Source organism: Brachyhypopomus gauderio, chromosome 8 (genome assembly GCF_052324685.1).
Source record: "Brachyhypopomus gauderio isolate BG-103 chromosome 8, BGAUD_0.2, whole genome shotgun sequence".
NCBI classification, from domain to species: Eukaryota; Metazoa; Chordata; class Actinopteri; order Gymnotiformes; family Hypopomidae; genus Brachyhypopomus; species Brachyhypopomus gauderio.
This window is the reverse complement of record NC_135218.1, coordinates 5,238,777-5,265,786: the sequence shown is the minus strand read 5'-3', so window position 1 is coordinate 5,265,786 and position 27,010 is coordinate 5,238,777. Positions and strand designations below refer to the sequence as shown.

At 41.5% G+C, this 27,010-nt stretch overlaps 2 protein-coding genes across 3 annotated transcripts; one reads left to right on the top strand and one right to left on the bottom strand.

Annotated features, from left to right (window-relative positions):
- Positions 1–521: 521 nt before the first annotated feature.
- On the bottom strand, positions 522–27,010 carry rtf2 (replication termination factor 2). Of its 2 annotated transcripts, none has more exons than XM_077013961.1 (9): positions 26,899–27,010; positions 26,193–26,287; positions 25,971–26,064; positions 25,633–25,772; positions 25,021–25,099; positions 5,844–5,957; positions 5,439–5,490; positions 5,005–5,073; positions 522–710 (listed from the first exon to the last, which is right to left on the bottom strand). In XM_077013961.1, exons 1-9 carry the CDS (start codon positions 26,899–26,901, stop codon positions 535–537), a joined length of 822 nt encoding a protein of 273 aa, XP_076870076.1. In that variant the 5' UTR covers positions 26,902–27,010; the 3' UTR covers positions 522–534. The 2 variants fall into 2 exon arrangements, with proteins under 2 accessions (XP_076870076.1, XP_076870075.1); XM_077013960.1 differs by lacking the exon at positions 26,899–27,010 and adding an exon at positions 26,472–26,692.
- gcnt7 (glucosaminyl (N-acetyl) transferase family member 7) lies at positions 10,332–16,506 on the top strand. The gene is made up of 4 exons (XM_077013959.1): positions 10,332–10,698; positions 13,030–14,015; positions 14,347–14,442; positions 14,802–16,506. The coding sequence occupies exons 1-4, from the start codon at positions 10,667–10,669 to the stop codon at positions 15,029–15,031; spliced, it is 1,344 nt and encodes a 447-aa protein (XP_076870074.1). The 5' UTR covers positions 10,332–10,666; the 3' UTR covers positions 15,032–16,506.

The following is a 27,010-nucleotide window of genomic DNA, read 5'->3' as shown; positions in this document are numbered from 1 at the left end:
TTCGTTTACAAATCACTTTCCTTAGGCCAAATTACATAAATGCTTATTCATGGTCTACTTAAGAATAATAATAACAATAAATAAAAACAGGCATTTAAAAAATAAAATATCATCAAGCCAATCACAATGCACAGGACATGATGAATTTATGTTCTATATTTTAATATTTCGTGCCAATGATACAGGATCAAGAATGAAAGTCAAACAATTGTAACATCGAAAAAAGGAATATCGATATCAAGGGAAAAAAAATATTACAAATTTCAAAATATTATCTTAGAAAACATTTGCATGTTTTTCCTGACATGCTTTGTCTAAAAAAATCCTAACATGCAATGGAAATGCTTACCAGCGCGCTGTTTTCACAGGACGGAGTGACTTCTACTTCAGAACAAAACCCCTGATGTAGCAAAGTCTTATCTAAAAGCAAAACTACGGCCAGACGCAAAGGAAACGTTTCAAACTAAATATCTCAGTGGGAAGAATAAAAGGAAAAATAATTTCCATGACCACTATTTAAACTCCACGTGACTCTCAAAAGTGATATGGGGTGTGGGTGACCCAGTTGGACAATTGGTTTTTGGTGCGCTTGGCGGAGCTGTGAGAGGTGAAGAGAGATTTGTACGTCTCCGATTTCTCCTCCATATCCTGGATGGACCTTTTACTTCCTGTGGCTGCCGTGTACTTCGAAGTCTTAGATGCTCCTGGAGCTTCAGATGGAAAGAAAATGATCAAATGAATACTCACGCCTATGGAAGCCGTACAGAGTTCAGATATGTACTGACTTTAGCAGAGAATTAAGGTAGGATCATTTATAACCCAATGCTATAGTCATTAACATATTACTGTGCTGTACACTATTACTGCAATAGTCATTTAGATTAACTGTCAAAACCAACACTGTAATTTAATACCCTGAAGTCTGTACATTATATATTATACATGTACTAGTACAATGAAAGCAGTTGGGAACATAATATAATCTTTGTGCATTTTCTGACCATGTTTATTTGCATCAAAAAAGATGGAAAAACGTAGCTAAAGCATTATATGCAGCAATCACTGAAAGATGTGGCAGGGACATGCCACTATGGGGCACTCATACCTCACCTCCACAACCACCTGCACTCTGCTTGTGAGGAGCACAATGTAACAAGTAGCAAGACACAACAACATAGTGGATGTTGTGGGACACAGAGCTGTCAACAAGGTCAGGGCAAAAGGACAAACAAGGTGAAAGTGACGCCGAGACAGACGCGACGCCGGGACAGACGCGACGCCGAGACAGACGCGAGGCCGAGACAGACGCGAGGCCGGGACAGACGCGAGGCCGGGACAGACGCGAGGCCAGGACAGACGCGACGCCGAGACAGACGCGAGGCCGAGACAGACGCGAGGCCGGGACAGACGCGAGGCCGGGACAGACGCGAGGCCGAGACAGACGCGACGCCGGGACAGACGCGAGGCCGAGACAGACGCGAGGCCGGGACAGACGCGAGGCCGGGACAGACGCGAGGCCGGGACAGACGCGAGGCCGAGACAGACGCGACGCCGAGACAGACGCGACGCCGAGACAGACGCGACGCCGAGACAGACGCGACGCCGAGACAGACGCGAGGCCGGGACAGACGCGAGGCCGGGACAGACGCGAGGCCGGGACAGACGCGAGGCCGGGACAGACGCGAGGCCGAGACAGACGCGAGGCCGAGACAGACGCGAGGCCGAGACAGACGCGAGGCCGAGACAGACGCGAGGCCGGGACAGACGCGAGGCCGGGACAGACGCGAGGCCGGGACAGACGCGAGGCCGGGACAGACGCGAGGCCGAGACAGACGCGAGGCCGAGACAGACGCGAGGCCGGGACAGACGCGAGGCCGGGACAGACGCGAGGCCGGGACAGACGCGACGCCGGGACAGACGCGACGCCGGGACAGACGCGACGCCGGGACAGACGCGAGGCCGGGACAGACGCGAGGCCGGGACAGACGCGAGGCCGGGACAGACGCGAAGCCGGGACAGACGCGAGGCCGGGACAGACGCGAGGCCGAGACAGACGCGAGGCCGAGACAGACGCGAGGCCGAGACAGACGCGACGCCGAGACAGACGCGACGCCGAGACAGACGCGACGCCGAGACAGACGCGACGCCGAGACAGACGCGACGCCGAGACAGACGTGACGCCGAGACAGACGCGACGCCGAGACAGACGCGACGCCGAGACAGACGTGACGCTGACACAGACAGGCTGATCAGTGGCTGGGTGGGCGGGTTCAGCTGCACGACCCCTGACTGCAAAGTGAATAAGACGAGAAAAGGAAAAAGACGCCCCCTCAAGGCAGAGACTGCGGCTGGGCCTCATGAGGGACCAACAGTGTATGGAGTCCAAAGTGAGACATCTATATTCATATTTTGAAAGCCAAAACTATTGATATAAGCTGGAAGATGTGGCATTCTAAAAGACGTGTTTTGTTAATGTCAAATGTCTAATAAAACTTCTCCTGGTTGCGGAATCAATTAGATGCGATCTACACTCCCCCGAGCTGCCCAATGCAGTCTGCATGTATTAGCACAAAAAAGGCCATTATCTCATCCGGTTCCATTAAGAGACTGAATTGGGTTACAGCCTTTTAATGCTTTGTTTACGTGTTAACTTGGATGACCTGATCAATGCCTGGTTCCTAGAGCCCTACCCCAAACATCTTTTGCAAAGGAGGTCTTCAAAGCACACACTGTCAGCCACTTGTGTGACCGACAGCAGACTGCGCATAGGCTGATAAGTCTCATAAAAAATGAGTAAGACATAACACAATGTAAATTCTGGCTGTTTTTGTTCTTTCGGTTATGTTTGATATGCCATGTCTAAAATCCGCTTTACAATGTTTAGTCTGAATTCTAAGCTTTACTTAAATGACCAGGGTTTTTACCCTTTGAGCATATCAGAAATGTGTTCCGATCCTAATCCATTTGGTGATTTATCAAGTTGTACTAGCGCTTTAAAAATGTTTTCTTTAAATAACTTGCAGCCATTGTAAACTGGAACTAATGGTCCTTCTGGACGTTGAGTTAGGAAACTTACAGCAGTCAAATCTCCTGGGAAAGACGTAAGCAAGCTATTAGTCTATGAATCTATCTATATTTTTAAGATGACTGATGCCTGTTTGGGTTTTACATGGCTAGTAAAAGTGAGATACAAGTCTATTAGAACAGCGTTTCTCAACCGGGGTGCCGCAGCACCCTGGGGTGCCGTCTGTCTTCATCGGGGGTGCCGTCAAAATATTCTGATGTGAAATAAAAAACTATAGTTTTAAAAATTGAAGTTATTATACACTTTAAAATCATTAAAATTTATTTCATATGACCAGATCTCTCAAGTTTGGTGGGCGTGAGCTTTTTTTCAGGCGGGGGGGATTGGAATCTGTCGCGATGGTTAGTGTAGCGGCTGTGTGTGTGTGTGTGTGTGTGTGTGTGTGTGTGTGTGTGGTTGGGGAGCGAGCTGGCTAAAGTCTACCAAGAAACAGCGCGATCTATATTCTGATTGGTTCAACCTGTTATAATATACAACCGATGGATTGGCTGAATATGCTGCGGTGTGCGGCGATTAGATTATTTAAAAAATAAATTAATAATAATAATATTCAAGCGTGAGAAATTCCATGTGTGGCGTGAGAGCGTGTGAAATCGCTAAATATGCGTGAGTCTCACGCTCAAAGCGTGCATATGACCTGCATATGACTAAGGTCAGCACGTGATTATGCAGGTTTCCCACTGACTGTAAGTCACATTTATCTGCTCTCTGTCTTAATAATCACTTTTTTGTGTTATGTTGGCCGGGAGCTGGTTGCAGAGAGTATGTTTTCAGGGTTGCCAACGCTCACGCATTGAGCATGAGACACACGCATTTGACCGTTTTCACACGCTCTCACGGCACACTTCCGATATCTCACATCCGAAAAAAAAATTTCTTGTATATTTATCTGATCCATATCTATGATTCAATGAGTTACTAGTTCGCTTTGGCGCCAACCACCCGCGATCGATAGATTGCGATATAACACTTAATTTGTCTCCATTTTACGTTCACACCCCCCCCACCCCGGTCAACAACTTACGTCTCCACCCCCCCACCCCCCAAAGCCTGTGTTTTTAACGCATTGTAAACTGGGGTGCCTTAAAATTTTGCATGCATATAAAGGGTGCCACAACTGAAAAAAGGTTGAGAAACACTGTATTAGAACACAAAGATATCTGACCAAGTCTTTAGTTTTTAGATCATTAAATATTAGATGTGCAACCAATTTCAGGAGTGTCTCCTCTCTGTAGCCAAATACCATCTGCCTGACCCTTATTTACTCAGGGAGAAATAATCTCTCATCCTGTTTTTTAGATGCTTCAAACAGACAGTTAGCCTAATGGACTGCAATAATTAGACAAGAGAACCAAACATAATTGCTTGTCAGCAAGTCTTTGCTGAATTAGAAATATTGTCTTGTAGAATTTGTCCTAAGGACACATAGACAGAAGAGAAAGGAATTCACCAAAATTTGTAACATTAGGGAACTAATGAAAATGTTGGGCCTCGGGTTTATGATAAAGGCCCAACATAACATCTGCTATGCAAACCATCCAAGATGTTCAAACTCCCAGCCGCCAAAATGTTCCCACCAGTCACCACCACCAACTTGTAGAATCCCAGCTGAGTAGCCGTATGGCACAGAGACCACGTAATGGCCTGCATCCCTGGGTCCCTGCTGCGTCAGTCTTATGGTCCCCCCCGAGACGTCACACTTAAGACTGTGCGGAGAGACCCAGGGCAATGGCGGCTCTCTGCTGTTAGCCATTAATAAACACAACAATCAGCCCCTCGAACATTTCCTTTCGACGGATCACTTTAAATTGCCCTTGTTCAACTTTCCGATGTGTGACACTAGCGGCCTGTCACTTGTTCAATGATCCATTACAATTCGTCTCTCCTAGAACAATAAATGTGGAATGCCAAATCTTTACCTGAGTCAGAGCTGCTGACGCCGTGGCTGCCCTCACCGCACACCGCCACCGATTTAGGCTCCAGAGACACTTCAGAGAGATACGAGAGACGAGTAAGATGAAGTCTTATTGAAATGATGCACAGTTCGGGTCTTTTTTTGTTGTTTTTACTGAAATAATATTGCAAATCAACCCTACTGACAGGAGTTAGTAAGGCAGGAGTGCAAAATCCCAAAGTTAATGTTTATGCATACATATGATCTCATGACAAATGAGTCACCAGGTTCATTTCATGCTCCTTTTCACACTCTCACTGACTGACCAAAGCATTCAAACACCAGTAAGTTTTCACATCTTTGCTTTGTTGATAAATAAAAAGAACTATATTTGATCATAGCCAAATACACAATGAAACCCAAACAATGCTTGAAGATAAACACCATTGTCCACTGTACCTTCTGACTCCAAAGGTTTGGATACAGTCTCAGTCTTGTTTTTCTTTGACTTCTGAGAAAAGAGAACAGTATTAATGATATTTTCTAATAAACTTCAATCACCAACAGGCCTCCAGGGGCAAAACCAAGCCAGAGCCTCAGCATACAGGCCATCGCAAGACGCAGCACATGGTGCATCAGCTCACGTCTCATCAAAAGCAGCTCAAAGATGTCAAAGCAGATTACCTCATGAGGTAGCGCAGGCTTTATCTGAACCAACTGAAACTAAACCCTGTTATCGCATAATGTGATTATATGAAATCTGATATCCTGTGTTCTTGGAAGCTGTGAGGCGGTTCAGAAGCACAGACAGCAGAGGAAACTGTAAGACATCAGTGTAGTGAATAAAAGACAATGGCAGGGAACCTTTCCTGTTTTGGCCAGGATCCTCCTCTCCTCCATCGCTTTCCGCAACTTCTCCTGTTCCTCTTTGCTCCCGTTCAGGACCACAGCGTCTCCTTCCCGGAAAGGATCTCCACACTGCAGTCATACAGACACCAGAACCGATTTAGTTAAACCGCCAAGCAGGAGACACGTGTGCACAAATCTAGGCATCGTATGCATCACGAAACAGCCACATTCAAATCAATGCAAAAAAATAAATCCAAAGTGAGTTGAAGTGCCCATATCACACATTTCACTATTATCATACATTTTTCACTGCTGTCCCCTTAAAATATAATTCCTTTTAACACAACCACTCTTTATACCTTAGAATAAATCAGGTTGTTCCATGTGCCTTTAAGATCAATATAAGCTAGACGAGTTGTGTTGTGTCTTTACAGTATACATGGGCGGCCCTAAACTTCCTTAGTTTGTGAAAAAAAGCTAATGAGCACCTACTCACAGACGTTGAAAAAACATATCTCTCTGCAGTATCTCTAGTTAGGTGTTTTCCTATGGCTAGCATTTCTTGCTTGGCACATTAACTGGCTTTCCATGCTCAACCACATTGCAAAGCACTGATGCATCACTAACCACAGTCAAATGAATGCAAAAAATTTTTGCCAATGTGTACGTTACACTTTTTTTTACTTTCTTTTATTCATTTAAATTCATGCAAACAAATATGCTACATGTTTATTATATAATTTCATTATATAATTATGTCCTGTGTTACTATTATGTTTTCATAACTTCTCTGTCAACCATAGTGTTTTGTTCCAGTATGCATGTCATTATGTATAAAATGGTGTGGTGCAAAGCAAAATGGTGGTTGTCTGTGTTGACAGACTTCTGCTGATCACCAAAAAGAGATGTTCCTGAAGTTAAATATAGGCAAAACATCATAGATCAGGGGTGCCCACACCTTTTCAGCTTGCGAGCTACTTATAAGATGACCAAGTCAAAATGATCTACCTACAATAAAAATGCCAAATAAAAGTTATTATTGCTATTTAATATTGTGTATTTGATCTTTACTTTTCCCCTGTTCCTTTTAGGATAAATAAAGTATTTTATTTATTTATATTTATGAAGTATTTTAAAGTATCGCTAATTGTAGTGAGAAGCACTCGCAGTCCGCAATATCCTTCCAAAGTTGCTGGGTCAAATCCTCGGCCGTGGCTTCAGAGCGCAGTCTGACTGTATTCCTCGATAGGTGTTGAGCTTTGACTGAAGATAATATTTCAGATTTGTTTTTAAAGTCTCGGAACAAGGAATTAGCGGCTTCATCAAATGCCTCTTTTATCATCTCTCCGTCTTGGAAGGACTTCTTGTGCTTAACAATTAAGTGACACCCGAAATGATGCTTCAGTGGCTGCCTTCACTTTTGTGGTCAGATGTGAGAAATGTGAGAAAATGAGTTCTTTCACCTTTCTCCTTCTCAGCTCGCTTTTCGGAGGAAAATCAATTTTTATGAACAAAGTCAGTTTTTATGAACAGTCAGAAAATGCCGCTCCACCTTTTCCTTCTTTGGAATAGAAACGACACACTGACAGATGAGGCAAACACACTTAGAATATCACACAGTGAAACAAATCCCATTCTGTATGAAGTGGTAGGTTTTAGGCTTCTTACTCGGACCAGCTACGGCACTCATTGTTATACCCTTTGTTGTATTTAGTTTAAATAAATTGGAGGCTAGCTACGCTGCAAAGTAACAAGTTCGCGCGGATTAATGCGCATGCGTAGGTTGTCAGAAGTTCAGACATCAGAATGGCTAACCTGTATGCAGGGGTGTAGTTGGGGGGTTGGGTCGCGGGGGGACGTTGTCCCCCCACTTATTTTAACAGGGAGGTTTCGTCCCCCCCCAAGTAGTGTAGTGAGAATGGGTAGCGGCGGGACACCGTCCCCTCACTTATTTTAACTGGATGTTGCTCTTGCTGAGACTGTTACGTCAAAAGCTAGGTTTATACTTGATGCATTAGTAATTCGCCAACTCTTGGCGATCGATCGCACAACCCCCCCCCCCCCCCCCCCCCCCCCCCCCCCCCCCCCGGCTCAACAACTTACGATGCCCCCCCCCCCCCCCCCAACAACTTACGATCTATGTTTTTTCATCATCATTGTGTGTCTGATGTCACATCATTGGTTGATGTGACCAATGGTTATTGAGAAACGTTGTATGTAGCACCCCCTATAGGACAATCATCGCCAGCTTTGACCTGTGACCTCAAAGTCGTGTGCCCTATCAGCTCATCAAGTGATCATGAAGACTGGTCAAAGCATTGCTGATATAGCTGCTGAAGTACATTAGGCCCCGCCTCAGAGCTATTGATTGACAGGTGACAACCAGATTGTATGCAAATGTCACAATTTTGTCCATAATTATTGATAATGAGATTCTTCTGAATACTTTGACACCAAGACTGTGATAATCAGTCTTGATTATTATTATATTTAAAAAATGTGCAAATTACCTAAAATCTAAGTGGGCAGAGCTTAATGGTTCTTGGGGATTTTTTGTTTGGCTTGAGCCAAGGAATCAGTTTCTAGGAATTTTGTTTCTAGGCCCTACTGTGTGGGAGATATGGACCAAAATGAAAAATGGTGTGCTATAGTGCACATCAATGGTGTGCAATCAGATATATTAGTTATTTATAAGGTTCATTTCTGGTCAGGCAGTGCACTTTTTGTTATGAGATGTTATAGCATATTTATAGACCTCATTGATCTGAATCATGCAAGACCCATTTGTCTGTATTCTGTATTCTTTTCTATATCCTCTTATGGTCCACCTAACCCCAATTATTGTTATCACTATTGCACTATATTATACATAATTGTTATCATAATTGTTATGATCTGTACATCAGTGGAGGTGGAGGTGGGCTACATAAATATAAAATAAATGGTGTGTAATCAGGCCAATGTGGGTCACTGTCTATATTTCTCTCATTGCATACCTGCTGCACCTTTCTGCCAAGTTTGGTGTTCCTTACGGTCTAGGCTGCAGTATGCATTTTACAACCTGAAAAATAATAATAAGAGGAAGAAAAACTCCAGCAATTATAATAGGTTTCCCACACTGTGTGAACCCTAATAAATCAGAATCAGTAATATATTCAATTAATAATCCTGTCACCTGTATATGAACACAACATAAAAAGGTCGATCCATTTTTGTTTGTTTGTTTTGTTTGTTTGTTTGCTGAAAAAGGATCAGATTACGCTAATTTCAAAGTTTCATAAAAACTCTCAAACTATCAACTGAACTAATATCCACATCCATAGCATGCTCTTCTATTCTGTATCTCTATTTGTCCAACATGCCATGTATCGCAAGAATAATAATTACTATTAATCTAAATACTGCAAATGGACTTTGATTATAAACACCAAATAAAAATACACTCAACAAAATAAAATTGCTGCTGCCCTGTCATTTATAATCGTCAACACATCCAAAGCTTTAGTAGCATTCTCTATAGGACTCTAAAGCTTTCCACTGAATATCCTGACAAAGTGAACATTTCAGCTTTTGAAAGTGGGAAACTCTCAGTTTCATCTCACAGTAGAACCATACAAGTTTATGTTAATTCAGTACATACTCTGAATAACAGTAGACCTGAATATTACTTAAACATTAACTCTCACACCTTTTCATACATGACTTCTGAAGGTTTGTTGCAATATGCGGGAAAGACTAACAGGATTATGCTTCCTCTAAAAATGTGAATTTAGAAGAAACTACATCAACGGCAGCAGATGATCCCCAGATGGGCCTGTTCAGTACAGATGGGCCTGTTCAGTACAGATGGGCCTGTTCAGTGCAGATGGAGACGGTAGACAGGAGGGAGGCTTTCTCCTCCATCAGAACCTGTCCAAGCCAAGTGAAGCAAACAAGGTAGAGAAAATGTATAGGGACACAAGCAATTTTTTGGCTCTTGCCAGTAATCGAAGCCGGTGAAATGAAAGCCCAGCATGTGTTCAGACAAAGAGAAAGGCATTCACTACCAGGGGGACTATTGTATCCCACAGTGAGTTCAATGAGACGTCTATCTGGTCGACACAAGAGGGCTAATCTCCTGAGCTGACCAGGCAGAGCTCATAAACAGGCAGTCTCTAAGGCTCACAGACACAGCTCTCCACCTCGTGTACCTGAACATAATGGCACTTCGGAGCAAAGAGGTGATGGTCCATATTTAGACACCCCAGAACTGGATCGGGGCTTTTGTTTCGGAAAGACAAAAGACGGAAACCAGATCAGCAAGAGAGGAAAAAGGGATCAACAGCAAGAATGAAACTAAGACTATGAGAGAGATCAATAAAAAAAAAAGATGAAAAGAATCAAAAAGAAAGCAGGAGAGAAAGGAAGAGAATGAATATTACGTGAAGTAATGAGTGGGGAGGAGACTTGTAGGACGAGGGGCATGAGTGGTTGCTAAGCAGGCACAGCCTCTATGTACCTCTCCCTCTCTCTCTCTCTCTCCCTCTCTCTCTCTCTCTCTCTCTCTTTCTCCCTCTCCCTCACACATTCTCTTACCATCTCATGGGGAATGTAGCTGAGCAGCCACCCACAAAGCTAAGAGAGGACAGCAAACAGACTACACAGCCGTAGCCTTGAGAGCATCAAAAATCCGTGTGCATCTGTACAGCAAGTGTGACGGCGAGTCTCAGAACACAGGTGTCCAAGCCGAATGTTGCCACAGCGATCATGACTCTGCTTTGCCTCGGGCAACGTTCAGTGGAGGTCACACAGGGGTGGACTCTATGGAGGCGGCACTCTCTAATGTTTAACCTAATTTGATGATAGGACTGGAATCTGCTGTAGCGGAAAGGTAGGAGCACTCTGCTTCATCACTCTCCATGTGTTAAAGTGTGTGTGTGTGATCATGGTGGACACAATTTCCTAAAATGCTTCCAAAAAAGACAAATTATTTTAGTAAACTCTTGTATATTTTATGTGCTGTGAAACTGATGGAGACCTGTAGAGCTTGTAGACTGTTAAAAAATAAAAAATACTATAAAGTCAAAATATTTAAAAAAATCTCACATTTAATGTTTACTCATAAAACCTGCAAATTGTTATTCATAAGAGTTGTTATACAGGTTTTGATATCTTCAGACATAGATCAGTCATAGATGCTCTGATTGAGTGTCACAGACAGTGAATCATAAATCCCCTTACATACAGTCTCTCATTATGTTGAATGGTGCTGTTCCATCTCTTGGGCAGAATCAGACTCCCCTCGTTTGCACACTTATAAAGACACTACAGATATTTGCAATTTCCGTTGTTTTTATGCATAAATAAGGCGTAATCATTCATTGTTAATCATAGCAAAACAAAACTAGAGTGCTCGATGAACTAAGTTATAATCACTGTAACTCAGGACTGAAATGTCTGGTTAACGTCTTTTTTTACTTTGGTGACTTATCTGGATGTGTGTGGATGCTATTGCACATAAAGGACATGCCTCTACATTCAACAAGGATTATTTAAATAATATAACCCTTTTATTATTAACCCTTTTAATGAAGGGTTTAATTTTAACCTGAATATCATCTGTAGCATGTTTATGTGCACATAAACAAGGGGAAATGGATTCTGCTGAGAAATTCAGCACAACTGGACTGAATTTCTAAAGTTGTTTAAATGTAGCTAGATAGATAACTAGCTGTTATGTAGCTAGATAGATAACTAGACGAAAACTAAGGCTTAAAAAACTTTTTAAGGATTAAATACATGAGTAGAGATCTTTAAATGTAGCAAGCTATGTATTTAGACAAAAACTAAGGCATACACTTTTTCAGGCTTAATTACCTAGCTAGCTACATTTAAAGAGCTTTACTAATTCAGTCCCGTTCTATGTAATGAGATACTGTATAACACAACTCTTGTTTCTAGTTAAAAACCTACAGTGTTATTCCCTTAGTCTTACCAGGTTATGTTTAGTCTATTTTGTGGAATCATTTGATTGCATAATTTATTTTACCATGATAAAATCGCTTATCACTTTCTTTCACGTGTAAACCACATGCTCTTTAAATGTAGCAAACTAGCTCTTTAAATTAGGAAACTAAGGCTTAAAATCCCATTTGACACAACATAGTTGTGTCATACATCTAAATAGCTAGCTAGGGGATTTACATCTAAAGAGCTTTACTACTTATGTCCCATTCAACAATGAGATACTCTATAACACAATAGTTGTTTATGGCAAAAACAGAGTGCCTGCATTAAAAAAATTGTCCAGAAAAACTTCCGCTGTGTTGTGGCTGGATTTGCAGCATTTCTGAATTTGTAGCACTTTTCGGAAATGTAGCGCACGCGTAGTCATTTTGATAAATTTGCTTTGCGTATTTGTAGAGCGTTCAGCATGCAGCCTGATAGTGTCATACGTCATCAGACTGCTTCCGTTGGCAGTGCTACTTAAGGCAGGAAATGGAAACAAATATTTATTGAATTCTATTGCCCAAACAACATAGTCATGTTTTTTCGCAAAACATATCGATATAATTTTATCGCAGAGGCACTAGTATGAACTCTCTAATGACAGGGATGGAAAAATTACAGCACTCTGCAAATGAGAGAAAATAAAGTAGTTGATTTGTAAGCAAGGTGGGTAACTTGTTTAAAAATAAACAGCTGCATTTACATATCTTTATATTCCAGGGCACAACAAGCCTAAATTCAAGTGTTAAAGGTATTTGTGACTCATTGGAATACAACTTCAAAGCCTGTATATAAAAAAACAGGTTTGCAAATCAGAGAAATAAAAAGATTTTAAAAAGGCAGGTGATAATGGCCTGCACAATGGCCTGAATTTAAAAGGCAGGTGATAAAAATAAAGCAAACTAACAAGAACACAGCAGCTCCAACAAGTCAAGAAAACAAAAAGTAGGTTTTTAATAAGAGTCTTGAATTAGGAGATATGAGCATAGTTGTTCATTTGTCAACTTTTGAAATTACTGCATCTGGCAAACACTCTCATCTAGAGCGACTTACACACTTATGAGTATGACACTTGTGCTCTCATTATTTATTTGATGGTTAAATGTGAGATTTATCAGTCAGCTTAAGCAACTATAGCATGAAGTCCAGTTAGAAACAAACATAGAATACATTTAGCCCAAAGTTCCATACTGTTTTTTTTTACCCTGTCCAGGAATTTCAGGTTGCTGTACATCGTCCGGTCTTCTTTATGCTGGACTATTATGTTCCAGCTTGAGAGTGTAAAGTGGAGCTTTCTCGTACTGCTTGGCATTTCTATCTTTATCTGCTCCATCATCTATCTCAAGGCCAGAACCTCTTATGCTCCCACGGCTCTGAGCCCTCTGACCTGCCGCCCATTCCTTGATAACTGTCAAGCCCTGCCCAACACCTCTTCTTACACAAGATGGCAGAGGATGGAATGCCTGGACATCACCTACTTTGATGGTCCGCTGATCTGCTACCGCATGCAGGCTGACCTTCACTTCATCATGGAGCCCCTGAGCACAGAAGAAGCGAACTACCCTCTGGCTTTCATCATTACAATCCACAAAGAACTGGAGATGTTTGTGCGTTTGCTGAGGGCCATCTATGCTCCTCAGAACATTTACTGCATTCACGTAGATGTCAAAGCTCCAGAAAAGTTTAAAACAAGTGTCAGACGCTTGGCTGACTGCTTCCCCAATGTCTTCCTGGCTTCAGTTGGTGAGAGAGTGACATATGGTGGTTTTTCACGCCTAAAGGCGGACATCAACTGTATGGAGGACCTCCTGAAGTCTCCAATCAAATGGAAAAAGGTTATAAACCTCTGTGGCCAAGATTTCCCTATCAAGAGCAACTTAGAACTGATTAGATATATGCAAGAAGCAGAATGGAGGGACATAAACATGACTCCAGGGATCAAGCAGCCAGAATACATACAATACAGAACTCAAATGCAGCACATTGAGGTCAATGGCGACTATGTTGCTTCCAAGGGCATCAGAAAGGACCCCCCTCCACACAACCTGCAGATCTACTTTGGAACTGCCTACTATTCTCTGACGAGAGCGTTCGTGGAGTATGTGCTCAACAGCTCAATGGCCCAAGACCTGCTAGAGTGGTCAAGAGATACCTACAGCCCCGATGAGCATTACTGGGTAACCCTTAACCATGTGAAAGGTAAGAAAGCGGTTGCTTATGAAATATGATGCATGTACATATTCAAATAATTAGGGCAAGTCTCATGGTTCAACATTTGCATAAAACAACAACCATGTGAAAGGTAAGAAAGAGGTTGTTTATGAAATATGATGCATGTACATATTCAAAGAATTAGGGCAAGTCTCAGGGTTCAACATTTGCATAAAACAAACTGAAGATTTTTCAAATGGAGAGTCTGTCTCAAAGTCAATTATGTAAGTAAAACTAATATAGAAATGTTTTTTTTTAACCAAAATGAGAAAAAGAACAGACAAAAATAAGCAAGTTACAATTTTCAACATCCCAACAGAGGCACCTGGCAGTAATATAAATGGTGGTTGGGAAGGTGATATCAGGGCCATTAAATGGAAGGACCAAGAAGGGACAGTCCATCATGGCTGTAATGGTATGACACCTACGACATTTATCAACCATTAACACTCCCATTAACACAACCATTAAAAATGCCACTTTACATTAATATATGATATGAACACAATTAACATACAATATACATATGAATACAAGTTAATGCTAGAATAACACATGCTGAAACCACGATGGTGGTGGTGGCGTGCACAGTTTGGGGGGGGGGGGGGGGGGGGGGGTTGGGGGGGGGGGGACGACGACGAAGTGTAGAACTTGTGATATTCAATTGTTATATTTTGTAACAGGGACACTAAAACCTTTGTAAATGTTAGAGGCATCCTTAAAAGAGTTTCCATGCTACTAATCTCATCAGGAATGCCGTGCTTGCTTCCACAGGACGCTACGTCAGGGACATCTGTATCTATGGCACCGAGGACATACCGTGGATAATTGAGAAGAACAGCATGTTTGCTAATAAGTTTGAAATCACAGACTCTCTTGAGGCACTTGACTGCTTGGAAAACTGGCATAGACACAAGGTCCTACAGCAAGCTGTGGTGCCCATTCAGTCATCATGGCATCTTGCAATCGAGGTCAATGTTAGTAGTGCCATAACAATGGGATAAATATAAAACCAAAGGCTACGATGTATTTAAAAAGGGAAGCTAAACAAAGCAGCATGGAATGATTCATCCAGAGAACAGAAGCTCTGGATGTTACTTACTGAAGCATCCTTCATCCTAGAACAATTTATTGTATTGCTGTGTTCACGTTTTGTTAAACTATGGTTGTTGTGTGGCTATTGAAGAGGTATTTGTAAGGCAGAAGTGAGAGCAGCACTAAACACTGAGGAGCATTACTGCATCACGCACACTCTAAATGAAAACAAACAAAATATCTGATCTTTCAAACTGGGTGTTAAGCGCACAAGTACATAATATCGTCTAAACATTTATTTATTTTTTTTGCCCCAAAGTGTGTCAGAGCTAAAAAACGTAGTTGCTGCCAAATGTGCTAGAATAACGCACGCTGTAACCCCAATAGTGGTGGTGGCGTGCACAGTGGAGGGACGAGGGGAGGAAGTGTAGAACTTCAGATAAGCAGAAACCAGCAGGAAAAAAAATCACTAGTGGTGAACCTAGCTGGAGTTTGCAAAGGTATGACAATAACAAAACAAATTCCACAAGCGTTGCTCTACTTCGATTTGGTTCGTTTGGTACTTTTAACTCAAGTGTTGCTTGCTAGCATAGCTAGTTAGTTAGTTATTAATGTCAATATTGCAGTGTAGGGAGCGCACACTGGCTAAGACGATTAATTTCCTAGTGGCTAACAAGCTCTAGCAAGAACCCTAATGCTTATTCATGGAGAGCTAAACTATCTTTGAATGTAGCTCTGTTATGTGTCCTTGGGGTTGGGCGTTATTTCAGTATACCAAGATATTTAAATATGGTGACGGTATTGTAAAATGGTGATGGTATATTAATGTGACGTGACAACGCACCAAATCTGTACTTTGAAAAATGGGACATTTAAGACATTCTGTGCATACATAATAATAAACAGTAGTTGGAGGGGCTGGAGCTCAGTGATAATGACTGATGATGGGGCAGGGGTTCTCACTGAGGAGATTGTGCAGAGCAAAACAAAAAGCAAGAAGCCACAACGGCGAACGTTAAGACTCAAGTGACCTAGTAGCGACCTAGTTCCAAAGAATAACACCACTGCTTCATTCCAACTGAAGAGTCACCAAACCGAGCTGAACCAGTAAGAACAGCCCACAAAAACATTCTCCCAATGATGAAAACACATCAAACATGCATTCTCATCTTAAAACTATAGCACCCTTCAAATGCCACACAGACATCAACCTTCAAGAGCCATGTAGCCACCACAGACTCTAACTGGAGCTTTCGCCAAAATATCTTTTAATGTGGCTCTGATATGTTGGCCTATTCATAAAACCTCTCTATTTTGTTAAATACTATTTTTACATTAATAGGGAGTCTTCTTCTGTGTTTTTTACTTTGTTCATTTATTCCTTAACAGGGTAAACTGTGCTAATTTGGAATCTGACAAAACATACTTATCCGTGTGTGTGTGTGTGTGTATTTTATATTTGTAGTCAGGATGTCTCTCTCTTAATCTGCTTCAAATCCCTCTTAATTGTGTATTTAAGTTGTGGCATGTTGGTATACACAAGGTGGAGTGACGATGGGTGGTTTGTATATTTGATTGTGGTGGGCCAGTCTGCAACAAAATGCCACACATGGAACACACAAGGTACTGAGGACAGAAAGGAATTATTCTGGCCAGCAGTTTTTACCCAATCACAAATCAAATGAAGTTCAAGCTGTGGGTCAAACTCTGGTAAGCCCAGTGACAGATGGTGAGCTGCTAGGAAGCTGTGCAGTTTCAGCATTTCTTACGGTATCGGATTGGTTTCATTAAGAATTTCTCCCTAAATATTTTTTGCAGATACTGACCAATTCCAGTACATGGTACTGGATCTGTGCTTCCTTTAATCTAATTGCATGATATATGCACATTCTAAGTGTGAAACCGCTATAAGTGGAGCTAATGCAGGGTTTCTCACACACGTTTCAGCATAACAGGATCTAGAGTGCAGCTTGTGTAATGCCAAACCTTAGAACTCAGACAACCATGTTAAACACGGCATAACTGCAAATAAAGATTCATGGAAAACTGACTCACAATGGAAAATCTTACTCGCAATCACCCATTAGTAAAGAAACTGATTTTGACCACAACAGTGAAACACTACAGAAGTTAAGAAAGGCCATGAGGTATTTTTTTTTCTGTACACCACATTGTGATCTCAATATAACTGATAGTTTTATTTACACCAGTAAATTTTTAACAAGCTAAATTAATGTCAGGAATTGATTGAACTTGGAAGAACTCACAAAAGATAAAAAAAACCAGCAATGCTAAACGTTAACCAGTGAAACATGTACTTCTTGGACAAAGAGAGCCTGTACAGGCTTTAGCTTTGGGGAGAGTTTCACAGTGAATCATTATCACTTCCTCTGTGTCAATTAGACCTACTGGGTCCAGTCCTGACAAGCTACCCAAAACTGCCCTGGCACAGTAAGCAACGAGAAAGATTCAACAGTGGTTTGTACAGAGCAAAGAAAAGCAAAACCCATTTGAAGCTGTTTAAGAGAACACAAAGAGCATCTAGAGCATCACCCAAACTGTCAGGTACGGGTGGATCTGAAGAACATTTCTTCTTCTTTACTTCTGTCAAGGATAACTTTTGTTATCCTGAGATCACAAAAAACTTGAGAACTTTTGTGACCTTGAGATCATGAGCAAAACTGGTGTTTTACAGCCACAGAAGTCCAGAATGACCAAATGTTCTGATATAATGAATAACATGATATCAAGATAAAATAAATAAATAAATAAATAAAAGTAACTTATGGCCTCTTTGGACTTCTGTAAAACACCTATAGAAATGTACAGATTATCTGTACATTATAAACACTTTATTCATGTTCATGCACTTTATTAATAAGTAGTACTAAGTTCATTTTGCTTGTCCTTTAATAAATGTGCTATGTTTTAATAAATGTGCTGCTACCTGTTACATCTTTCATGAGTTAACTAAGATTAACAAATCTAATAAGCTAAACACTACATTTATGAGCCAGACACAGCTAAAGGAACAAAATAAAATTCAAAACACTGTATTTTCTTAGATGTCCTAAAAATGTTGTTGTAAAGCAACAAGATATGCACAAATTTTGAAATGCTTCTCAACACATCCATCCATCCCTCCCTCCATCCCTCCATCCATCCGCTTACCCAAGGAGTTCCCGGGACAGCCAAGATAATCTCTCCAGCATGGACATGCACAGACCGCCTCACCAGGGAGGCACCCGGACCAGATACCCGAACCACCTCAACTTGCTCCTCTCTACGTGGAGGAGTAGCGGTTCTACTCCAGAGTCCCACACATCTACTCCAGAGTCCCACACCTCTACTCCAGAGTCCCACACCTCTACTCCAGAGTCCCACACCTCTACTCCAGAGTCCCACACCTCTACTCCAGAGTCCCACACCTCTACTCCAGAGTCCCACACCTCTACTCCAGAGTCCCACACCTCTACTCCAGAGTCCCACACATCTACTCCAGAGTCCCACACCTCTACTCCAGAGTCCCACACCTCTACTCCAGAGTCCCACATCTCTACTCCAGAGTCCCACACATCTACTCCAGAGTCCCACACCTCTACTCCAGAGTCCCACACCTCTACTCCAGAGTCCCACACCTCTACTCCAGAGTCCCACACCTCTACTCCAGAGTCCCACACCTCTACTCCAGAGTCCCACACCTCTACTCCAGAGTCCCACACATCTACTCCAGAGTCCCACACATCTACTCCAGAGTCCCACATCTCTACTCCAGAGTCCCACACCTCTACTCCAGAGTCCCACACCTCTACTCCAGAGTCCCACACCTCTACTCCAGAGTCCCACACCTCTACTCCAGAGTCCCACACCTCTACTCCAGAGTCCCACACCTCTACTCCAGAGTCCCACACATCTACTCCAGAGTCCCACACCTCTACTCCAGAGTCCCACACCTCTACTCCAGAGTCCCACACCTCTACTCCAGAGTCCCACACCTCTACTCCAGAGTCCCACACATCTACTCCAGAGTCCCACACATCTACTCCAGAGTCCCACACCTCTACTCCAGAGTCCCACATCTCTACTCCAGAGTCCCACACCTCTACTCCAGAGTCCCACACATCTACTCCAGAGTCCCACACCTCTACTCCAGAGTCCCACACCTCTACTCCAGAGTCCCACACATCTACTCCAGAGTCCCACACATCTACTCCAGAGTCCCACACATCTACTCCAGAGTCCCACACCTCTACTCCAGAGTCCCACACCTCTACTCCAGAGTCCCACACCTCTACTCCAGAGTCCCACACCTCTACTCCAGAGTCCCACACCTCTACTCCAGAGTCCCACACATCTACTGCAGAGTCCCACACATCTACTCCAGAGTCCCACACATCTACTCCAGAGTCCCACACATCTACTCCAGAGTCCCACACATCTACTCCAGAGTCCCACACCTCTACTCCAGAGTCCCACACATCTACTCCAGAGTCCCACACATCTACTCCAGAGTCCCACACATCTACTCCAGAGTCCCACACCTCTACTCCAGAGTCCCACACCTCTACTCCAGAGTCCCACACCTCTACTCCAGAGTCCCACACCTCTACTCCAGAGTCCCACACCTCTACTCCAGAATCCCACACCTCTACTCCAGAGTCCCACACATCTACTCCAGAGTCCCACACCTCTACTCCAGAGTCCCACACCTCTACTCCAGAGTCCCACACATCTACTCCAGAGTCCCACACATCTACTCCAGAGTCCCACACATCTACTCCAGAGTCCCACACCTCTACTCCAGAGTCCCACACATCTACTCCAGAGTCCCACACATCTACTCCAGAGTCCCACACATCTACTCCAGAGTCCCACACCTCTACTCCAGAGTCCCACACATCTACTCCAGAGTCCCACACCTCTACTCCAGAGTCCCACACCTCTACTCCAGAGTCCCACACCTCTACTCCAGAGTCCCACACATCTACTCCAGAGTCCCACACCTCTACTCCAGAATCCCACACCTCTACTCCAGAGTCCCACACATCTACTCCAGAGTCCCACACCTCTACTCCAGAGTCCCACATCTCTACTCCAGAGTCTTGCATTATCATCTTGCATTATGGCATGTAACTGACAATGCATTGTGCTATTAGTTTGGGTGCAGTTTGCTTAGAATCAAAAACAATAGGTAACCTGGTCTAACCACCTTTATATTAGTATCTTCTTTGTTTCTGCCAGAACAGGCACTAGTCTCAAAGCTTAACTGAGTTAGAAAGAAGAGGTGGGTTAAATATAATTCAACACTAAAATGTAAAAAAAAAATAAAAAATAAAAAACTAGCAGGTGATCAAAATAGCAGGTGTCCATCTTTTCCTCACTTGGTCCTCTGCACGTTTTGTGTTCGGACAACACCTACGTTTCCTACAGTAGATCCTATTTATATGCTTCCAACACACACAAATCAACTACTTAGCTAATTAACATCAAAAGGTTTCTTTTTCCATACAATAAAAGCTGACAGTGGCAGTGACTTGACAGCCACAATTTTGAATTCAACATACTATTGTAATAGTATTTAGTATTAGAAGAGAGTACATATGAATATGAATATAGTGAATATAGTGCAGTTTATTGAAGAATTTGGCTGGAAGACCAGAAAGACATTTTGCCAATCTAAATGGCTAATGATACAAACATTGACTGATATATTTGCATTGCAAGCTCAATAAGGAGAATAAAGACATGCAATTCTGTGAAGGGAGAAGAAAGCTGCTTTAGCAATGAAGGTGATTTGTGCCAGGAGAGAGAGTATAGCATCAAATATATCTTCACGTCTATGTCTTTTTCTTCTTATTCTTCTTTCGGCAATTCCCGTTTAGGGGGATCAAACTCCTCCATCTGGCCCTGTGCTGAGTGTCCTCCACTGACACACCAGCCACTCTCATATCCTCTACCACTGCATCCATAAACCTCCTCTTAGGTCTACTTCTCCTCCTCTTGCCTGAAAGTTCCATCCTCGAGACCCTCCTACCAATATACCTCTCCTCCCTCCTCTGTACATGTCCAAACCATCTCAATCTCGCTTCTCTAACTTTATCTCCAAAACATGCTACATGTGCTGATCCTCTAATAAACTCATTTCTGATCCTATCCTTCCTCGTCACTCCAAATGAGAATCTCAACATCTTCAACGATTACGAACTGTACTTCAGGGAATAACTGTAGTATCATCTGATGAGAAATTACAAACCTTTAAGAGCTGCTTTACACAATATCAACTAGGGATGCACCGAAATGAAAATTCTTAGCCGAAACCGAAAACCGAAAATGAGGAAACCAAGGCCGAAAGCCGAAAACCGAAACACCGAAATACATTATGCCAATTATTAGTAACATTGGATTTATGGCTAACCTCACTAAAATCAAGGCATTGCTATTCAAAGAATAAATCAACTACAAAATTTGATTTGAAAATATTTATTTAGCACTGACATTACAGTAATGCATATTATAAAGTAAAATTAGTGGTGGGCCGTTAACGGCGATACCGCTGACAACGGCCGACCACTAATTAAATTTAACTCGCTTGCAGACCGTTTTTATCTGAGAGGATAAATATATGTATTTTATACGAGTTAAATTTAATTATAACTGACTGGCCTGAAAGATAAATATAAATTCTCTCATAAAAACGTGACGTGAGTTGCAACAACATTAAACAGCTCAGGTAAACACACTTCTGAGAAATGTCGTCTGCTCGGCAAAACATAACGGGGCTCAATGTGCTCTATTAGCCTACGAAATCCCACATCCTCTACGACAGAGAACGGCTGATCATCTAAGGCAACGAGTCCATAATTTTTGGTGTAATGTCCTTTGCCTTGGCGCCATCACTGGAAAACTTTTTTGCTAGCTTTATCCAAATAAACACGTGCAGGCGATTTTTGCTTGCGTCATCACAACACATCGTTTCGGCCGTGTTGTTTCGGTGATGAAAGTATTTCGGCCGAAAACCGAAAATGCAAATTTAAGCCATTTCGGCCGAAAATTTTCGGTGGCCGAATTTTCGGTGCATCCCTAATATCAACATCATTTTGCTGTTCTCAGAATTTAACTGGGTAAAATGTAAAGTTATACATTTATACAAGTATAAACTCATCCAGAGTTTCATTCTGTGAATGGAATTCCTTAGAGAAACACTTGGAAGAGAAGTTGTGAAGAATGCTGAGATAGATGTGTCACCAGCACTGAAATGCAACTACAATATAGAAATGTAACCCATACTGGCAAATGATATCACCCAAAGGAAGCATGTAAATAACAAATAATAGAGTTCCTATGACAGAGCCATGTAGAACTTCTTGGAAAACCAGAGAGGAATAAGACTTCATATTCCCTTCAACTTCATGTATTAATGGAAGCATTTAAAGAATTGGGTGTCAACAGATATTTTTCATTTTTGACTAAAAACATCCATTATTATCCATCACAATTATTCATTGTGACCCAAAATCTACAAGCTCAGGTGCTCCCCAGGTTTGAGTTCACCAATTCTATTTACTCTATTCTCTGTATATGAATCAACACCCATGCAATGACATACTGAGGTTCCCTAAGGCTTCTGTTTTAATCCAGATCACCAGATCACATTTTAGAACCTGTGAAATAATGAAGTTTTGTCTCGTGGTGTGATTCTAATAAGCTCTTTTTAAATGTGAAGAAAGGGGACCTGGTATTGACTCTCTGGGACCTGGCTTCTCCAGTTATTATTTTTATGTTTAATCAGATATGGTCCTATGAATACGTAAGTATCCTTACTGGTGATACATTTACCTTGAAAAACCATGTTGAGAGTCTATGTTTCAGCCTACAGCAGAGGCTTTTTGCCAAGTGTCTGGATGTATGGAACTGACCAGAGACTTTCTGTTCAGGTGGCTTTAGAGAGTGTGATCACTTATGGGATACAGGCATGGTAATCTTTCACTTCAATTAAAATCTCAGTTTACCTCCCTTGTTAAGACATCTATGAAGATTACAGGGAAAATTATTTCATTCCCGTAAGTCTATCCCTTGTACCTTATCCCAAGTATCAGCTCCTACCCTCTAGGTATAAGCTGTAAACTTAACTGATTTCTGTCAGCTTTATTTAATACTTTTAAATAATTAGGCTACGGGAATAGTGCAATACTGTGGGAACTGTGCAATATGGGTGGAATAGTGCAGTACTGGGTCTGTGCAATATGAAGGCTGTTGTGGGTTATATTGGTGGGCTGTGCAATTACATTAATATTAATGAGTTAGTGTTTCCTCCAAGAAATAAGGCATATGTATTATGCCAGTTAAATATAATACTTTCTTATAATCATAAGTATCTTCATTTTCTATCATTTTAAAGGTACTACATAGCAAGATAGCCACATGCTATGTTAAGAGAACACATTAGGATATCCATTATGTTATTGTTGTTAATATAAATTAATATTAATAATGCTATGCTGTAATGCAGGTGATTAGTGGCCCACATTAGTAAATACCATTATCTCTCTGTATGTTTAATAACTATACACACACTTATACACTATTTGTTGTATACTTCTGCCATAATTATGAGAATGTTGATTTCTCTGTCTCATCCTTATACTATGACCAGCACACCGGACTGAATGCTCACTCTCTTCTGGGTATATATTGCAATATAATACCTTTAAAACATTTTAACTGCATTCACAAAAATGTTGAAATCTGATTTTATGAGTCAATCTTGAAATGTGTTTTATCTTAATCCCACTGCACTCCATAGGTAGATTGTAATGTGCAAAAAACAAAATCACACCCAGACTTGAGCATGACTCTCTTTTACAGTTATGGACCTCGTCGGTCTGGATTTGTCAGCCAAGGATGAGTGGATCTGTGGGGCGGAGGGACAGCCCAGTTGAACCAGCAGGCCGTTAAAACCGTTGCACCTGTGTGTTACTAAAGATAGCCTACGTATATGCAGACATTTATCAGTGGGCTTCCAAATGCAGAAAGAGAGAGAAAGTCCTAACACAGAGGCATTATGCAGAACAGTGCCAATGCTGACATTTGGTAAAATTAAATCTTGGTAAAAATAAATCAATCTTGTGCAAATCAAAGCACAAGATTATTTAATGATATCTTAAGTGTTAAGCTTATTCATCAGTCCGAGTGTGTTTATTTTAGAGCCATTCATTCAACAGACAGGCCCGCATTCAGCTCTTTAGCAGGAAACACACACCTGCACCAGGTAATCCAGCCAAACTCTTTGACTTCCTGACCAAGGGGTGTTAGGAGCTGGATCAGAGTAAAATATGGACTGAGAAGCCAAAAAAGTGAGTGGTGTCATTGGATCAGATGTGCTCAAAGAACATGGTAAATCCATGAGAATGGCCAGGGCCTTCAATGATATTTGCAATAAGTTTAGTTCTACCTATTATTAGTATTATCCATGGCACCTTTGCTTATCTGTGACTTTGTGGTGTAGTTTACATGCTGTTTTTAAGTCTAGCCCACAATTTAGTGTTTGGGATGTTTATATATTATTTATCATGATAAATCAGCACACAGTTTGCACAGGAGTATTACTAGTTCCCATTTACTTTCCTTGTTTACCTTGGTTCAGTTCAAATGAGCAAATCTTAAAATTAGAATCTTAAAATTACTACAACAAAAATTAAGTACATTAGCTTCATGACTGTGTGACTAAACACTTCAAAAGTGAATATCTGATTATCTGTACGATACGACTTATATTTAAGAACGGCCACTTTGAGGACAGAATTTACATAATGAATAAGAAATTCAAAAAGATCAGAACTAATTTTAAAAATCTACAAAATCATATTTTATATTCCATTGTTGTTCCATGATTATCATGGCTTCAAAATATAAAAACCAAATATTAACACTCCTGTTATAAGTGCAAAGGTCTCCTTACCTTATGACAGATCTCGGTCTTGACCTCCCGGAGTGCCCGGTCTGAGAACACACAGCCACATGTGTGCAGGTAGCAAAACCTGACACAAACACACAGTAAGGCTCCATTACACCTCAAGAGCTGGACCATTTGCCCTATCCATATGCACCAGCAAATTCGTTATAAGCTTCTTCTTTAATGTCTCATAAAATGGGTGTTGAGGAACCCATCTGAAACTGTAACACGTCTTCCATGTAGGATTTGAATTCATTTTCTCTTTTTGCACTTAATTTGCAAGTGCACCAGGACAACTTGAAAAATGAAGTCCTAGCAAAATGATAATAATTATTTTATACATGTATAGACTATACACAACTTCCAATAAAATCACAGCCACCAATTCCTTTTATATCTACAAGAATATATAAGCAAACGATTTCCCTGGTCAGGAAATCTTGCTTTATTCATCCTAACAAAACAAACAGCATCATTACTCCCAATTATTAGTATTTACAGTACAACAAATAACTCAGACAAAGTTATGTTTTGCATTCTTGGAGGTTTTCTACAATCCTGTGACAGTCCAGTCCTGCTGGCCTGTGATAGTGTGACTGCATGACAGAGAGCTCGTACTTGTGTTTGCCGTTCATCTCCAAGCCCACCACAGGGCAGATAAACATGGCACGATGCATGTCCTCGTAACAGTCACCCTTAGCATTCCTGCTCTCCCCTTCCCAGGCTGGATTATCAGTCAGGTTCAACTCCTTCACATCCTTCATGTAGAAATAGAAATATGATCATTATTTCTTTTAAATGAAATAAAAACATGCAGATATGACCAAAGAGACTAGGTAATGGGTATAAATACGTTTACCTAAAACCTAATAATAGACTTAATGAAGGTTTTTTAGGGGGGGACTTTTGGTAATAGCTGTTTTTGAAATAACTGTCTTATAAAACCTTATGCTCACCTTGATGTTACGAATGTGTTCAACAACCTCTACATTGGGTCTTTCTGCTGTTTTATCCAACAGATACTCGATAATAGCATCTTTATTGTACAGCCTGGTAAAAGGACAGTCAAACACTCAGTCTATTATTATTAGCAAATATTAAAGTCTGACAAAAAAGAACATATAACATCGCTACGTATCCCCATTAAATGTAATGTTAATGTAAATGCACTAGTTTACCTCCCAAGTCCACAGGCCACAATAGGACGCCTCAGCCTCTCCTGACTCAGAGCGCAGTATTTCCACTTAGCAGCGAGCTCGGCGTTTTTGTCCACCTGAAATATATTGTTATTATTATTATTAGGATGATGATTATTATTATTATTATATGCGTTAGACTCTCTCGGAATTAGGCGGAAGTAACAAACGTTATTAAAGGCCTAGCTAGCCTAGCTAGCTAACTGTAGCTAATTCTAACCCCGTTCAAAACGTCAGCTAGTCTCGCTAGGTATCCGCTACCTTCTCCACCTTCTTGGGTCCTTTAACCAGTTCATGTCTTTTAGGTATTGTTCCACCGTCACATCCCATCGTGAAAAAGAGATTTTAAATATTCTGTGGACAGTTTAAATCTAGGTAACTAGTTGTTTTTTTTTAACTTAGCCACGACAAAAGGGACGTAACGACCATGTAAACAATCAAGGAAACTGTACAAAGACAAACCGAGTTTTTACTTAGCTAGCGTTTACTTTGTGTGTCGCCACCTAGTGTCCGTTTGTTTAACACGTTTTTTAACATTTTGGGCACTAGGTGGTGCCTAATACTCTTATTCAATAAAATCATGGAGTTGAACTGATGAAAAAGAAAACCACCGGGGCGTTTAAAATATGTGCCATCCAATGCTCTGAGTAGACATTCCCAGAACCACTGCAAGTCGATTTTCACTCACCATCAACAATAAATATGAACCGAAGCGGCCAGTGACAGGTCACTACTCTAGTCCTTTAGATGAGAGATAAAAGTTTTCTTGAGTGCTTATAAAAATCTATTTCCTGAGCCGT